Source organism: Falco naumanni, chromosome 5, assembly GCF_017639655.2.
Source record: "Falco naumanni isolate bFalNau1 chromosome 5, bFalNau1.pat, whole genome shotgun sequence".
NCBI classification, from domain to species: domain Eukaryota; kingdom Metazoa; phylum Chordata; class Aves; order Falconiformes; family Falconidae; genus Falco; species Falco naumanni.
In genome coordinates this window covers 91,557,179-91,573,246 of record NC_054058.1, presented here as the reverse complement: position 1 = coordinate 91,573,246, position 16,068 = coordinate 91,557,179, and the positions used below count along the sequence as shown (strand labels likewise).

The 16,068-nt window shown below is 39.6% G+C and overlaps 1 protein-coding gene across 9 annotated transcripts in view; it reads left to right on the top strand.

Annotated features, from left to right (window-relative positions):
* Positions 1–16,068, top strand: part of KIF21A (kinesin family member 21A) — a 92,309-nt gene that overhangs the window by 51,275 nt on the left and 24,966 nt on the right. For 4 of the 9 annotated variants that reach the window (XM_040594283.1, XM_040594281.1, XM_040594288.1 and 1 more), the window contains exons 12-24: positions 264–302; positions 2,735–2,819; positions 2,980–3,097; positions 4,281–4,469; positions 5,386–5,585; positions 5,984–6,091; positions 6,548–6,616; positions 6,705–6,916; positions 7,573–7,726; positions 8,105–8,305; positions 10,699–10,800; positions 12,571–12,736; positions 13,247–13,267. In XM_040594283.1, the coding sequence (XP_040450217.1) occupies positions 264–302; positions 2,735–2,819; positions 2,980–3,097; positions 4,281–4,469; positions 5,386–5,585; positions 5,984–6,091; positions 6,548–6,616; positions 6,705–6,916; positions 7,573–7,726; positions 8,105–8,305; positions 10,699–10,800; positions 12,571–12,736; positions 13,247–13,267 (1,664 nt within the window). The remainder of the gene's footprint in view (positions 1–263; positions 303–2,734; positions 2,820–2,979; positions 3,098–4,280; positions 4,470–5,385; positions 5,586–5,983; positions 6,092–6,547; positions 6,617–6,704; positions 6,917–7,572; positions 7,727–8,104; positions 8,306–10,698; positions 10,801–12,570; positions 12,737–13,246; positions 13,268–16,068) is intronic. The other 5 variants (XM_040594289.1, XM_040594284.1, XM_040594285.1 and 2 more) reach the window with 3 other exon arrangements.

Genomic DNA, 16,068 nt, shown 5'->3' with positions numbered 1-16,068 from the left:
GTGTAACTTGAATTTAGAGTTGCTGACAGTGACACGTTAGTTAACCTACAAATGCTGCTTCTTTGTTTTCTATTTACTTTTCAACTGTCAAAATGTATTGCCTTTTTACTACTTGTTGTCTCTTGATGGTATCTTTAAAATTTCATTTTAAACTCCACAAGCTCATATATCATTTTTTTACCTTCTTATCACTTTTGCTTTTCACTGTCTGGTTTGTCCTTCATTGGCTTGGCCTTCCAATACTGTACCTCGTGCTTTTGAAGGCTACAGAAACTTGAGGAAAGCAGTCAAGAAGAAAGAAGGTTGGAATATTTCCCAGGTTTTTAATTACCTGTCATTTCAATTAACTGGTTGTCATATGTGAAAAGAAGTTGGGCAGATTCATGGGTACTTCGGGAGTAGTTCATTTGGCTTTTCAAAATTCTTTCCTGTTTTTTGACTTTCAGCAAGTGTTTTAACTGGAGAAGAAACCTATGTTGTGGAATTGAGGTTGACTCTGGATTGCACAGTGTTGAGCAAGCGTTTGCGGGGAGGTGGTGCCTTTAGGAATTGCTATAGAATTAAGTAAATTTCTTGCATGACCTGTATGGAATGAAAGGCAGGGTAAGGCGCAGTAGCTCATATGGTATGAAATGTATAGCAGGTGGTATATGACAATAATAATTTTGGCATGTGAGACCAAGAAGGTCTTGGACCTTCACACCTCATTTAAGTCTGCTTTTTTTTTTTTTTTTTTTTTTAAAGCATGTGACTGAAGCCTTGACCATTCCTTCTGCTAAGTTTCAGCCAAAGCAGTAGGTAGTTAATCATAGAGAGCAGTTAAGTTGAGGGCTCTAGAAAGAGAAATATACTGTCATTAAAAATGAAAGTAAAGGAGCTTTTATTTTTCAGCTGTCTACTTTGATCCGATCCCCACCCACCACCCCGAAATCCAGAGATCGGTAGTACACAAATTAAGCAGTACAGTTCTGCCTGGGAGAGCCGCCAGCTCTCTTTCCTCCTGCCTCTCCCCTTTGTTAGGCAGAACACAAATTCCCTGTAGTGTTAGCTCTGTGCCTTGTGCAGGCGGAAGGGAAACTGGGGGTTTGCCTCAATCTGCATGAAGATTGCAGCTAGGATCTGTTATCATTTAGGCTTATTAACAAACATAAACCAGAACATGTGGGCTGAGTGAGATGAAGATCTGTGGAAATGAGATTGCGTGGCTCAGCGTTCCCTGTTCAGATTTTTTTTTTTTTTTTTTTTTCCCTGTACAAATCTGGTTAGGCTTTTTACTTCCAGCCTCCCCAGCTGTTGCGTGGATACAGACAGTCCAGGAAAAGCCTTCTGCCTTGCGCATGGTCAGCTGTAGTTGGGTTAGGATTCACTGGTGATGAAAGAGGCAGAGGGAACCCGTTAGCACTGAACAGGTTAAAAAATAGCGTAACAAAGGATCGATCATGTGCACGCAGCAGCACTGTGTTACTTAACTGGCACTCTTCAGAGTAGAGCTTTGTTTTAAAGGTGGCTTTTAGGTGTCACTTGCCAAATTAGTGTCTCAAATCTACTGAACATTTCTTGTCGCTACACTGAGTATTGGATTTGTCTAAGAGTTAGACCTTGAGTCTGAGGAGCTTTTGATGTCAGTGGAGGAAGATGCGTGTTTCTAGTTACCCTGCCTGATCAGTGACAGCACGTAACTTGCCAAACTTTTGTGCAGCTGAGGTTAGGTGAGGTGGGTTCCACATTATGCAATCCTAACCACATTTTTTCATTATTACCCTCTATGGTGTCTAGCCCTGTTCTGTCATGATATCCCATCTATTGGGGGTGGTTTAGGTTTTGCATATGTTAGTGCCAGAGGAACTGACATTTGGTCCATGACAATTTGTGTAGTGCCGTTGATTTTTGAATTTTACATTTTGCATGTGATGTGTCAAACATGCACTTAAAACCAGTCCAACTTGTCCTAATAGGTAATACACTAAACCTTTAAAACAAAACACACAAAAAATCCTACTGTAATTTGCATAAACCTTCACTACATTTCAGGTTGCCAAAAGAGGAAAGAATATAGAGGTACTTTGGCTAAGTTTTTAGTATATTTTCATACTATGGTTCAAATCTTAATAGCTGGGGAAATTTTCTTTTTGAGACTGACAGTCCTATTGCAAAAAATTAGTATTTCTCAACTCTTTTTGGTTTTCTGTCAATGCCTATTTTGAGCATTCCTTTGACGTCAAAGTAGATAACTGATCAAAAGAGTAGTTATAGTATGATAAATTAGCATATTGTTTAAGGCTTATACATAAATTTTTCAGATGATTGTAAGCACAGTAGGCTCTGCTATAGCTTGAGAGTGTAGCCATACCTGTAATGTTTGTAGTACCTGCACACAATGTTCTTTCTTTGTTTTGTAAATGCTGTCCTGGGTACACTGCAACTTCCATGCAAAATGAGTACTGCTGCGGTATATGAAGATATGTATTCTGATTGTCCCAGTTGTGCAATATGCCCTAAATCAATGTGCTGATCATTAATATTATGTTGCAAGGTAAAATTAAGAGTAATTAAGCATTATTGTATTACCTGCCAGAGTTTGGAAGTTGTGTTTTACCCATGCCCAACACCTGTATCATTGTCTAACTAAACTTTGGTTTTCATCTTTATTTGGAATTACAACTTGTTGGTTTGGGGGATGGGAAGCCCGTGCCATTTCAGGTTGTGAATATTTTGTGTCTGCCTCTTCTGCTAGTGTTAAGGAGGATAACACAGATAACGAACAGGAGAAGAGAGATGAAAAAGGCACTTCGGAGAGAGAGAATAATGAATTGGAAGCAGTAAGTATTTAAAGTGTTTGGTTTACTTGTTCATTGTCTGTTTAAAGATTTGCAAGGTTATAGAAAGGAAATTAGGAACGGGTCAGGTGAATACTGTGGCTTCACAGGGGTGGAAAAGTGTGGGTATGCTTCAGCATCTTTTATTTTATACATTTTGTAGGAGGAAACTCAGGAAGTAAGTGAACATGAGGATGATGAGGAAGATGATGATGAGGATGAAGATGACATGGAAGTTGTTGAAAGTTCAGATGAATCAGATTCTGACTCTGATGAAAAAGGTGATGTCAGTGCAATATTCTGTAGACTTTTACAGATATTATCTGTCATTCCTTGGGCTTTGGTAGGACAAGATAGCATGTTGTCAACCCACGGTCCATAATTCTCAGAGTTGTATGTTCAATGAATTCTTGTACTGTTCAATGAATTCAGTACTGGTGTCCCAGTACTGGCTTTAAAATTGATCAGAAGCCATCAGGTGTTTGAAAACATGTTTTTCTTGGTTAGAATATTGGAAGTGTAAGGTTTGAGTACTGGGTTATTTTAATGTCTCAAGACTAATCACCAAGGTGACAGCTCCCATTCAGCTAATTTGGAAATGGGTAGAATTTAATTTTGAAAGGCTGGAAGACCATTAGCCTTCCTTATTTTCATGTGGCAAGCAAGTTAGGACTGCTAGAGTCAGAGACTGCATCACCAGCAACTCTCTCATGTGAGTCAGGCCGAATGGCAAACCAAGTCTGTTGGTTCCTTCTTGTTTGAAAGTCACACAAACAATTAGCAGGAGTTGCAGAACCTGAAAAAAAATCTTCAACTGATCTCTTTATTCTGGAGCATATAATCTTAAGCCAAAAAATGACCTAATTGACTGAAGAAATTAAACATTTATAAACTGATCACATGGGTTAGTCTTTTTTCCTTACTTTTTCCTCCTACTTTTCTTATTCCCTTCACCATTCCGCTACCATGACTGAGGTGGCTCCTCTCTTCTCAGGATTTTGGATGTGTCTTTCTAAGAACTAGAGAAGGGAAAGTCTTCCCTTGCAGTCTGCCAGCAGTCAAATACTCCTTTTATAACCTGATGGGTTTCTGAATGACAGTTACTCTCCAACCCTGAGCCGTGACTGAAGTCTCACAGCCTTTTATATAGGGAAGGACAGATTACTGATGTTGACATTTAAATGTGAGTAATTGCAGCATATGGACAACTGATCCAATGAGAGATATCTTTCCCTACTTCTTGCCCAGTTCTAGTATGGAGAGTGTTTAAGGAGCAGACTTTATTGTGAATGGCAGATGATAGTTTTGCTTGCTGAATTGTGCTTTGTGTAGAATTCTCCTATGCAAAATTTACACGTCAGGAAATGACCCCTAACATTGCAGGGGCTATCTATATTTATGTGATCCTCACTATTACTTTAACAGAAGTCTTGGTTTTTAATTACTCAAATCTTTTTATTTTAGAAAATTATCAGGCTGACTTGGCAAATATCACCTGTGAAATAGCTATTAAGCAGAAATTGATAGATGAGCTAGAGAACAGCCAGCGAAGGTTGCAAACACTGAAAAAACAATATGAAGAGAAACTAATGATGCTACAACATAAAATTCGAGACACTCAGCTTGAAAGGGATCAGGTTCTTCAAAACTTGGGTAAGAAGTACAAAGTCATTTGATTCTAGATGCTGTGTAAGATATTCAAGTTGAATTGTTTGCTACTTCCCTCACTAATAAGAATTTGCAGAAAACAAAAATAAGTTTGTATCCATAATACTAGTGAATCATACTTTACTCATTCTAGTTTCTGCCAAAATTGAGATATTTTTTTTTAAAAAAGATATTGCTGCTGTTAGGCATTTGATTTGGTTGAGTAAACCTTTTCAGTTTCCTAGAACCTCTCATTTTAGCATTGTCCTTGAGAGAGTTCCTGAATTTAAAGTTCTTTCCTGCTCCTCCCTTCCCGTTTCTTTTCATTTGCATAAAAACAAGAACTGGGATCAGCAGCCTTTCAGAGATGTTTTACTGACCAAACTTTTTTGAATATGTAATAATATTGAGATGAAAACCTAAATCTTGACTGAGGAAGTCCTAAGCCTCAAATAGTTTAACTTTGGGGGAGTACTAGGGGAAGTGTTTTGTGTGTTTCTTTCTTTTTATAAAAATATATATGCTTTATAGTAATATACTGTTATGCTTTTGCTGTTCCCTTATTCTTCCTTAGACCTTCCCTTTTGATCAGTGCCAGAAAAGGTATGCTAGGCCTGATGGCTCTTGGGACTGTCATTACAATCTTATGCATGTATGTGTGTATCTGTGTCTTCAGGTGCTCAGATATTTGTTGTCTAGTGCAAAGAAATCAGAAGGGAAGTGTTAATACCTGATCTCTTAGCTAAGAATGTATACAAGGTGGAAAGTTCAAAGCAGTGCAGGTGACAGGAGCTAGAGACAAATAAATTTTTTCAAAGACAGTCCAGGTAATGCTAAAAGCAGGGGGAGCAGTCATCTGCTGTGGCTGGCAAAGTGAAAATGTCCCGAACAAAAGCAGATTAAGTATACCCTTTTGCTCTAGGTTCTGTAGAGACCTACTCAGAAGAAAAGGCAAAAAAGATAAAGTCAGAATATGAGAAGAAACTCCAAGCCATGAATAAAGAACTGCAGAGACTTCAAACAGCACAAAAGGAACATGCACGATTGCTTAAAAATCAGTCTCAATATGAAAAGCAACTGAAGAAACTGCAGCAAGAGGTGACGGAGATGAAGAAAACCAAGGTATGTTTCAGAATATTGGAGTGTTGTACAATGAATGTTTACTGAAAAGTGGGTTGAAATCTCCTGTGCATTTATCTACTGGTTAACTCTGTTCTTGCTGTCAGCTGCTTGGAAGTCTGAAAACAGAAAAGTTATGAAGACTAGGCTATTCCTGGGGGAGAGGGGTGGCTTTTAGGCTTAATGAACAGAAATTATACAGTATCAAACATGGAGAAGCTTGCACAGCTTATTAGTTGTTTTTCAGCACCGAGTGAAGAAGACACAATAGGTAGAGGAGGTATATTGCTAAAAGCATGTAATATACTGGAAGATGGCAATTTGAGGAGAAACTATGTGAGTCAGGGCAGGGAACAGCACTTCAGTGTAAACAGCTTTTCTAAGTGATGACCTCTTTACAGGTTCGCTTGATGAAACAAATGAAAGAAGAGCAGGAGAAAGCTAGAATGACTGAATCTAGAAGAAATAGAGAGATTGCACAGCTTAAAAAGGAGCAACGCAAACGAGAGGTGATTGAGAGATAAAGAACTAGATAAGCATCTATCATTATGATGTGTATCTGCTTGCAGGCACACACCATGTGCATATGCATTCACTGTATTTTCAGCAAACATAATTTGGTTTGCCTTCTGTAACTCAGTTCCTAGCTTCAGGTGTTAAGTGCAACAAAAAATAAAAAGCTTATTGAACATGTATATCGGTATTTTTTTTTTTTAGTAAATCTTAACAAAACTGTTGCTACCACCTTACTTCCATGCAAGTATTCTTTTTGGTAGAGAATTCACATAGTGAAATGCTTATTATCATTCTGCACCAGAAAGAGCAAGAAACAATTGTGACTTGACCACTTCACATCACAACAGTTTTGCAAACTTGTTTTAGTATGTAAAGGTTTTTTTAGTACAGTTCAGTCCTTGTGGCAGATAATGGAAAAAATATCATGAACTGCTTGTATTTTTTCACAGCATCAACTCAAGCTTCTGGAAGCTCAGAAAAGAAATCAAGAAGTTATCTTACGTCGCAAAACTGAAGAGGTATTGTGGTAAACCAGCAATTATATACATTGCTGTGACTTATAATGCAGTTTTGGGGAGAGGTAATTCTGCCTTCACACTGTTTCAGGTTACAGCCCTTCGTCGGCAAGTAAGGCCTCTGTCTGATAAAGTGGCAGGAAAAGTAAGTCGAAAGCTGAGTCTGCCTGAGCATCCTATGCAGGAAGCAAGTTCTAGCTCATCAGTCGAGCACGATGGTTCAAGAACAGCAGCACAGCAGAAGATGAGAATTCCTGTTGCAAGGGTTCAAGCGTTATCTGTAACTGCAACAAATGGAACAGGGTGAGGATTAAAACGGTTTAGTAGTCTCTCATAAGAAATGAAAATTGCATGGACGTCCTAGCAGATAATGTCGTGGTGATACATATTGTAGTTATTTTTCAAACTGCTGTCATGTAATGCTCATAAAATGGGGCATTTTACCAGTCTCAAATGCAATTTGAGTTTTGTGGGTTTAAGACAGTGTGGGATGATATAAAATGACATTAAAGAACATTAAGAAACCCCCAAATTTCAAAATCCAGTTAATCTGTTCTTAAAGAGTAATGCCCATGGTGGTCCAATGCCTGCAGTGTTCTTAAGTACAAAGAAAAATTTGTTGGAAAGCACAATTAATGTATTTGGTTTATTGGTGATCTTTTACTGTGGTTTGAAATCTTGAATCTGATCTCCTTGTTAAATAGGGAACAACTCTTAGATGGCATTTGATTTCAACGGTGCATCATATAGGATGCCACAGTGTTTGATACCTGTTTTTCAAATGCAGTGTATTAGAATGCAGTAGAGCTCAGGGCTGGGTGATGGTAGCTGTCTGACGCAATGAAAAACTGCAAGAAACTCTGCAAGAAATTTAAGTTGTCTGTGAAAAATATTCTGGCCTGTTCATGTCCACTTTCAAATGTGTAACTGGACTACTTTTTCTCTTGAATTTATCACAGGAAGAAATATCAACAGAAAGCAGTGACAAGCAGAGTTTACTCCTCAAAGGCAGCCAGGATGAAGTGGCAGTTACTTGAACGCAGAGTGACAGATATCATTATGCAGAGAATGACTATTTCCAATATGGAGGCAGATATGAACAGGTTACTTACGGTGGGTGATCTACTACGTGCTGTTGGCTGTATCATCCTATTAAATAAAGAACGAGCCGTGCATTTATGTTTGCTGTAAATGAGTTGCTGAGATGGTGGTGTAGGCAAATTGGCTTGGAACCCATTGCAGTCAATGAAGATGCTCTTAACTCCAGAAAGCATTTGAACATGAGATTGTTGTGCTTTAGTAAGAAATAAAAAGCAGATTAATGGGATCTTACGCAAATATATTAATATATTCATCTGTATAACTTCCTCCTATAGAAATAATGTTAGTTGAAATATAACAAAGAAAAGAAAACAAAACAATACTGTGCTTAAATGCCCTAAGTGTTTACTAATTCCTTTTTATGTAATATTACGTCTTTGGGGAAAACAGCAACGTGAAGAACTTACAAAAAGAAGAGAAAAGCTTTCAAAGAAAAGAGAGAAGCTCATCAAGGATGGGGGTGGCAGTGAAGCAGATAGAAATGTCCAAAACATAAATGAAGAGATGGAATCACTAACTGCGAATATAGACTACATTAACGACAGCATTTCTGACTGCCAAGCAAACATTATGCAAATGGAGGAAGCAAAGGTAGGTCAAATATAAATGCAAAAATGGTAAAATGCAGAAAAGAAAAAACAACAGTGTAAGCCTTAAAAATGTTCTCATTTAAAAATGAATTTTGTTTTGGCTGTATAACTATTGAACGAGGAAGTAAAAAATGGTGAAAACTTAGGTGAAGTTTCAAATGAGTTTTCATACAACTGAACTTTGAAATCTGAGTTTTAGTGTCAATAGTGTAATGCAAGTTAAGATTGCAAAGCATTTAAATGGCAAAGGTGATGCTTTTTCTGCTGCCATTGAATTAATATTATTTTTGGGACTGAAGGCTAACAGCTTGTATCCTTTTCCTGCATCTGTTGATATGCTTCCACTACCTTGAATTGTTTTTGTATACTTTGAGTATATTTAAATAGTTTTGTATGTGACAAATTATATAAATTATTTATGTTGCATTTTAGTATATTTTCAATTATGAACAGTGGCTTTCTATAACTATAAAGAGCCTTTTCAGGCAGAGTTAAATGTTTAGGATTGACTTGTCAAATAGTAATTTAGTAAAAGGAAATTGTCTATTACGATTGACGTGGAAGTTTTAATATTGCCAAAAGCTGTGAAATCCATATGTGAAAATTCTTATAATGTGCATCATACCTTCATGATCTGGCAGGAAGAGTCCACCACATACTACCTCATAGGTCTTGTGGCACATGGTAGCATGAAGTCTGAATTGTAATTATCAATATTTTTATATCATAGAATAATTTAGGTTGGAAATGACCTTTGAGATCACCAAGTCCTACTGCAAAACTAATACTGCCAAGTCCACCACTAAACCATGTTGCTAAGCACTGCATGCATGTGTAATACCTCCAGGGATGGCGATCCCACCACCTACCACCTCCTGGGAAGCCTGTTCCAATACTTGACTGTTCTTTCAGTGATTTTTTTTTTCCTAATATCCAATCTAAACCTCCCCTGGTGTAACTTGAGGCTGTTTCGTCTCGTCCTGTTGCTTGTTATCTGGGAGAAGAGACCGACCCCCCCTGCCTACAGCCCCTGTCGGGGAGTTGCAGAGAGCAGTGAGGTCCCCCCTGAGCCTCCTCCTCTCCAGGCTGAACCACCCCAGCTCCCTCAGCTGCTCCTCACAGGGCTTGTGCCCCAGACCTTTCACCAGCTCCGTTGCCCTTCTCTGGACACGCTCCCCCACCTCAATGTCTGTCTTGCACTGAGGGACACAAAACTGAACCCCGTGTTTGAGGTGCGGCCCCACCAGTGCCCAGTACCGGGGGACGATCACCGCCCTGGTCCTGCTGGCCACACTGTCCCTGACACAAGCCAGGATGCCGTTGGCCGCCCTGCCCCCCGGGCACCCTGCTGGCTCCTGCCCAGGGCTGTCACCCAGCCCCCCCAGGCCCTTTCCCCCCAGGCAGTTCCCAGCCCCCTGCCCCAGCCTGTCGCGCTGCGTGGGGCTGGTGTGACCCAGGGGCAGGACCCGGCGCTGAGCCCTGTTGAACCTCCTACAAGTGGCCTCGGCCCATCGGCCCGGCCTGCCCAGCCCCCTCTGCAGAGCCTCCTGCCCCCCAGCAGATCAGCACTGCCCCCAGCTCGGTGTCACCTGCAAACTGGCCGAGGGTGCGCTCGGTGCCCTCGCTCAGGTCATTGATAAAGGCATGAAACAGGGCTGGCCCCAGCACGGAGCCCTGGGGACACCCCCTGTGACCGGCCGCCAGCGGGATGTGACTCCGCTCAGCACCACCCGCCGGGCCCGGCCGGCCAGCCAGTTTCTGACCCAGCAAAGAGCGCAGCTGTCCAAGTGTGAGCAGCCAGTTCTCGCTCTCCCACCTTGGACTGAGCTGTGCTTTAGTGCATGTTACATCACTAGCAGCTTCTACTGCTTTACTTACATCAGGCTTTCTTGAATTTTGAGCAGTATAATGCAAGGTTACAGGACTCTACGAGTAAAGAAGTAGTGAACACAAAAGGCTTAATAATTTTTAAGGGTACCAGAATTCTTAATACTGACCGAGCATAATCAAAAGAAAAATGAGGAAAAGACTGGGGGGGAAGTCTTCAAATGCGTGAAGGCAGCAGGGAGTAAAGAAATGCACTCATTTCTGTATCCACTGTGAATAGCTTAACCTGCAGAAAGAAGGGCTCTGAGTTGGAGCTTGGTAAGAACTTTTGAGTAGGAAAGGAACTGAAACGCTGGAAAAAGCTGGGAAGGCTGCAGAGTCTGCACTGTGGGATGTTTTGAGGATAGTCTGGAAAGTAAATTTTTCAGGTGTGGTTTAGGGGTACCAAGGGGGGATGCACTGGGTGATATTGCAGCATCTTCACTGTTTCTTTTTTCTATGATTACTGTAATGATATTTTTTTTTTAAAGCATTTTTTACAATCTGGTTTTATTGTTGCACGTGTAGGAAGAAGGAGAGACTTTGGATGTAACAGCAGTGATTAATGCTTGCACTTTGACAGAAGCTCGATATTTGCTTGATCACTTCCTCACAATGGGTATCAATAAGGTAATGTGTTAAGTGGAATCTTTGTGTGCCAGGACTATGGCATGTACCACAAGCACAGCTGTGCTGACATAAAGACTGACTAATGCACACTAGACATAGTAAAGCTGGTCAACACTGTGGAGTCATGCAGGTTCTCAGTGTGAAGGCCCTCGAGATCTGTTGTCCCCTTCAACCTGTTGCCTGTTTTTTGACCCTCAGTAGAGCCTGCTTCACTGTACTAATTACCTCATGTTGTTCCCATAACAGCAGTAGCTTTTCATAATCAAATAAACCTCTTTCTATGGGTTTCAACAAGCTCCTAAAGAGGGCTTTTTTTTAAAGACTAACTCAGCCATTTCCTTAGATTTTTTTTTTAAAGCCTCGAAGTTTGTTTTAATGTATATATTGATGCATGGCATACTTGAGTTGAGCCTCTACTTTTGAGTAGAGCAATAGGGGCTTTTTCTGAAATCTTTGGGGATTAATATTTTCAAAATAAGTATTTGCAGTTTATAATACTGTGCACACATCATGTGCTCTTGCTGCTGCTTTTCTTTCTGTTTGGAGGCCACACTCAGTGTCATTGAATGAAATGAATCATTTCAAGGGTATTGGATTGGGCTTTGGCACAGTCCCACTGACCCATTCTGTTCTTTTTTTTGCATTCTTGATTAATCACTATGCAGGTAATCAAATTTTGTGGGGTTTTTTAATTAAAAAAAAGGGGGGAAAATAAAGTTCCCACAATCACACTGACTTCTGCAAATTTCAGTCTTTTGATTTTTTTTCATCTGCTGGGTGAGTTGAATGGATACCTAATTCCTGGCAGTAGCGTTAATGTGAGAAAAGTGCCCCTGACTTACTCTGTTAACAATTTCTCCTTGTCGTAATAAAAAGCTGCATTATTGAAGGTTTCTCCTCTTTCTCATAAGTAATTGTTGTGTAGAAAAAGCGAGAGTGCATTTTTTCTGCAAAATTGGTCATGTCTGCTGTCTATTGTTTGTTTCCACGTGCAAAATGTGTCTATTGTTGTGTTGTTTTGGTTCATGATAAAATCAGAATCTAATGTGTGAGTCCATAGTACTACACTTCTCAAGTGCTAGCACTCAGTCCTCTGTTAGCCTACAAGTCTTTGAGAAGATGTCTTGTACCTTCCTTTTTCCCTACTGTTTCTCCTGTTCGGAAACCATTCTCTCTAAATTTCTTTGGCTACGTTTTCTACAATTAAAAAGTTTCTATTAATCCCTGGTTCTAGCAAAGTTCCCTTAGAATTGATGATTAAGTCAGGCATGAGATCTTTCAGCAGAAGCTGGAGGTTCACTGAGTGGTTCTGTAGGAAAGATTGTGGTTCTGGCTTTGGGTGGGTTTTGTTTGGTGTTTTTTTTTTTCTTTTCTGTTTGTTACAGATTATTGTAGGTAATAATGAAAAAAAAGTACTTGTTTGTGAAAAATAGAGCTTTTTTTTTTTCCTGATGCTTGCTGCTTTTAAATAAATCAGTCTATAAACTGTACTTGGGAGTAATCTCCGACTTGGCCATTAGATGGATATTTGCAAGGCAGTGTCTGAGAAACACAAGTTAAATGATTGCTTAATAAGTCTTTTTAAAAGAAAAAAAAAAGCAATAACCTTTTAGTCTTTTTAGACTTTTTTTGTAGTTGTTTTGGACACTTGATCTTCAAGATGTGAGAAGAAGGTTCAATGTACATGTTTGTGTTGTAATTTTTAAAAAGCTTTGGCAATTCTCATTTTGTAACAAAAGAGTTGTGATAAAACTTTTCCTTCTCTCCTAGGGTCTCCAAGCAGCTCAGAAGGAAGCTCAGATCAAAGTTCTTGAGGGACGCCTTAAGCAGACAGAAATTACTAGTGCTACTCAAAACCAACTGCTGTTTCATATGCTAAAAGAAAAAGCTGAGTTAAATCCCGAACTTGATGCTTTGCTGGGTCATGCTTTGCAAGGTAATTTTGTCATCTTGTATTCTGAGTAGTCAGCTGCATGTCATGTTGCCTTTCCTGCATGCTATACTGGGCATTCTAGGCTATTTCTTTTCTGAATAGATGCTGTATTTTAACATCTTAAACGCTATTCACAATTGATGTGCATGTATGTAATTTTTAAATATAGCCCCTTGGCAGTGAAACGTAGGAAACAAAAAAGTGTTTTTATTATTGAGCCTTTTAAAATTCAAATAATCTGCTTGTTATTTTTACAAAAGACTATGCTTTTACAATTTGGTATGCTTTTAACTTCTGAATGTCAAATTCTAAATATGCGTTCTGTTCAATCATATGCTAGTGATTTTGAAAGTGGCATCATATGCCTGTTACAGCATCTATTCTACTTTTCATGAGATGATATTAAGAGAAATTTAGACTGCATTTGGGTACTTTTGTTTTATTTCTCTTTATAAATGGATATGTTTTGATTGGAATGTTGCTTTTGTTTCCTTGTTGCTGTTGTTTACACAGACCTAGATAGCATACCGCTGGGTAAGTATGTTTAGCTTTCTGTGTACTGTACAGCTGCATGAGTTACTAATTTGTTCACGTTCACTAACTGGTGCATCTTAGAATTTGTAAGTGGTGAAGTTTGCATGACCTATTCTGTAAATGTACTCATTATCATGAGCTTACAGAGCATTTCTTCCTTTCTGAAACCACCCATAGCTCTCATGTTAGTATAGATTTGTCAGATAAGAAGTGAACACGGTAAGCAGAGCTGTGTTGCAAATTTAGGACTTGCTGCTTACAAACATATAGTATGTTTAGACAACATAAATCTCTTTTGTGATACATTACTGCTGTAGTTGTGACAAATTCTGCTTTTTTTTTGGTGACAAAATCTTTTTACATCTGAAAGACAGGTAATTTTTAACCTTTTGCAGATAGCTCCTTTTGTCATGGAAGTATTGTACATAATGCAGATTATATCTCACTCTTTCAATTGGGTTTAGTTACTGACTTCACTGATTTTGAGGAGATGAGTCTATTTTTTTGTTGTTGCTTTTAAATTGTTCCCAAATAAATTATACTTATTTTCTCCCCTCCACAAAATTGGCTATGTTTGAAACTTGAAAAAAATATTCCTGATGTTAGTAACAATTCTTTCTGTATTGTCTTGTGTTATTTCTAATCCCCTTATGCTGTCCTGTGCTAGTTTGCATAGGCATCTGAAACACGTCAAAAGCACAAGACTGCTGGAAATCATGTAGATCATCATCGAGGGTAAGCTGGTGAGAACTTTGCCAGCTTCCTGACAGGTGACACCTGAAGATCTGTCAGGCATTTTGCTGTGTACAGCCAGTATTTATTCAGGAACCTCAAAGGTTATTAATATCATAATGTATGTAAATAGTCCCCTAATGTGTGTGCATGTATGTGCTCACCCGTGTTTGAGTGAGAGCAATGTTTCTCCAGCCAGGAAGTTAGCATTTGCATTTTCTTTAGCTTTGGACAGCCTTTTACTTTTTAACAGCACCCGAACAGTGAAAAGACCCTTGTTAAATGCATTGAGACAGTAGCTCTATCATCAAAACTTTTCTAGAGTATGTCTCATTAAAGAAGCTTTTTAACACTTTGCAAGCATGATCTGAGGCTTTTAAAACACCCAAGCCACTCGAGGACTATGCTAACACTTTACAGGAAGGAAACTTTGCTGTCGGTGTATCTCAGCTGCCTATCCTATACTAACCTCAGTCCACACTGAAATCCAAACGAAGTGAAAATGTGTGTTGCGCATCACTAGTGGCTAAACCATTTGAGCGGCAGGGAGTTCAGACACTGCTGTAGTGAGGTTCTGAGGCTGAGACTACCGGCCTGGTTAGCAGGGACTCTGCTGGTGCAGGGGCTCCCTGGTAACCTGACGTGATTCCCAGAGGTGGAAGTGTGGGTGGCAGCAGATCCTGAGACTGGTTTCACCAAGATGCCTGACAGCCAAGCGGCAGTACCCATCCAGCCCCATCTCACGGAGAGGGGTTGCACTTCCAAGGTGCTGGTGAACCCCACTCCCTTGATGCCTACTTTCAGCTCTGATACCTTCAAAAGTTTTTAGCCATTTGATTACACTTGGCTTGAAACAGTTTGGGCATTCCCTAGTGTAGTTGTGCACCTGCATTCAAGCATAGATTTAAGAAAAGGGTTCAGTCTCCAGAAAAGTACATCAAGGGTGCAGGCTTTGGCCCTCAAAATGGGATTTGAGTGCACACCTACCTTGTTTGTGGATGAAGTGGCTGCTGTTCATTACCCCATCTGCTCTTGTGGAGAGTTAAAATGACCGTGAAATTGAGTCCTGAGTAGTGCTGGAGTGACTCCTTCTTAAAGAATTGAGGGAGCTGCTTTTCCTTCCCACCTGTGACATCTGGAGGTTCATGGATGTGACTAACAACCGTCTATGTGCAGATCTTGAGAGGGCTGGTCAAGTGCTGTTTCTTCTGGATGAACTATGCTGGTGTGCTGCATTGTGCTGGTACTGTCCAGTTGTCTTTGCATGAGGATGAAGACAAATAATTAGAAGAGCTATCCACTGTTCTTCAATCATTGGTTTATTAGCAGTCGTTTCTGCCGCTCCTCACAAGCAATTTCTGCCTTTACTAACTTTATTGCTCCTTTCATCTCTTCTCACTTCTTGCAGAATCTTGCTTTTCTGCCTGTTCTAATTACTTTTTGTTGATTCTGTCTGCTGTTTTCTACCTGGGGGTTTTGTGCAGTCTTCCTGGGGCTGAATTGCAGACAAACTGAAGAAAAATACCAACGCATGTATTGAGCTTGGTATGAGCTTACCAAGAAAATCTCACATTTTGTGGCCATCCCCCACTTTCTACTTTGTTACCTGTAAAAGCTGGTCACAAGTTCTTTACAAGAAGGGGATGAAGTAACGTCACCTTAATATTAATCTTATATTTTTTTAAAAAAAGCATTTATTTTATTGATGCTGCTTTTGTGCCTTGCTGAAAGGAGCAGTGCTCTAGTTCCTCTCTTTTGCAGAAGACCTAGAACAATAATGTGTATAGAATGGGTTTTATGTGGGCTTGAATCCAGGATAGAACAAAAAAGAAAATTCGGAGTGCTATTCCTGTGACCCTGCTTTCTTTATAATGTTGTATTTCTGATAATTAAGGTTACATTGTTTAATACAGCAGTTGAACACCTCTGAAGTGCATCATTGTTGCTAGATTGATGTAATGTTCTTGCCTATTTTTAGATGTAGCATACACAAGAAAGCAGCATTTTCCTTTCCTTTTCTTCATTCCTTCTCAGAATTCAGCTGGAAAGTATATGTTTCCTCCCTTTCT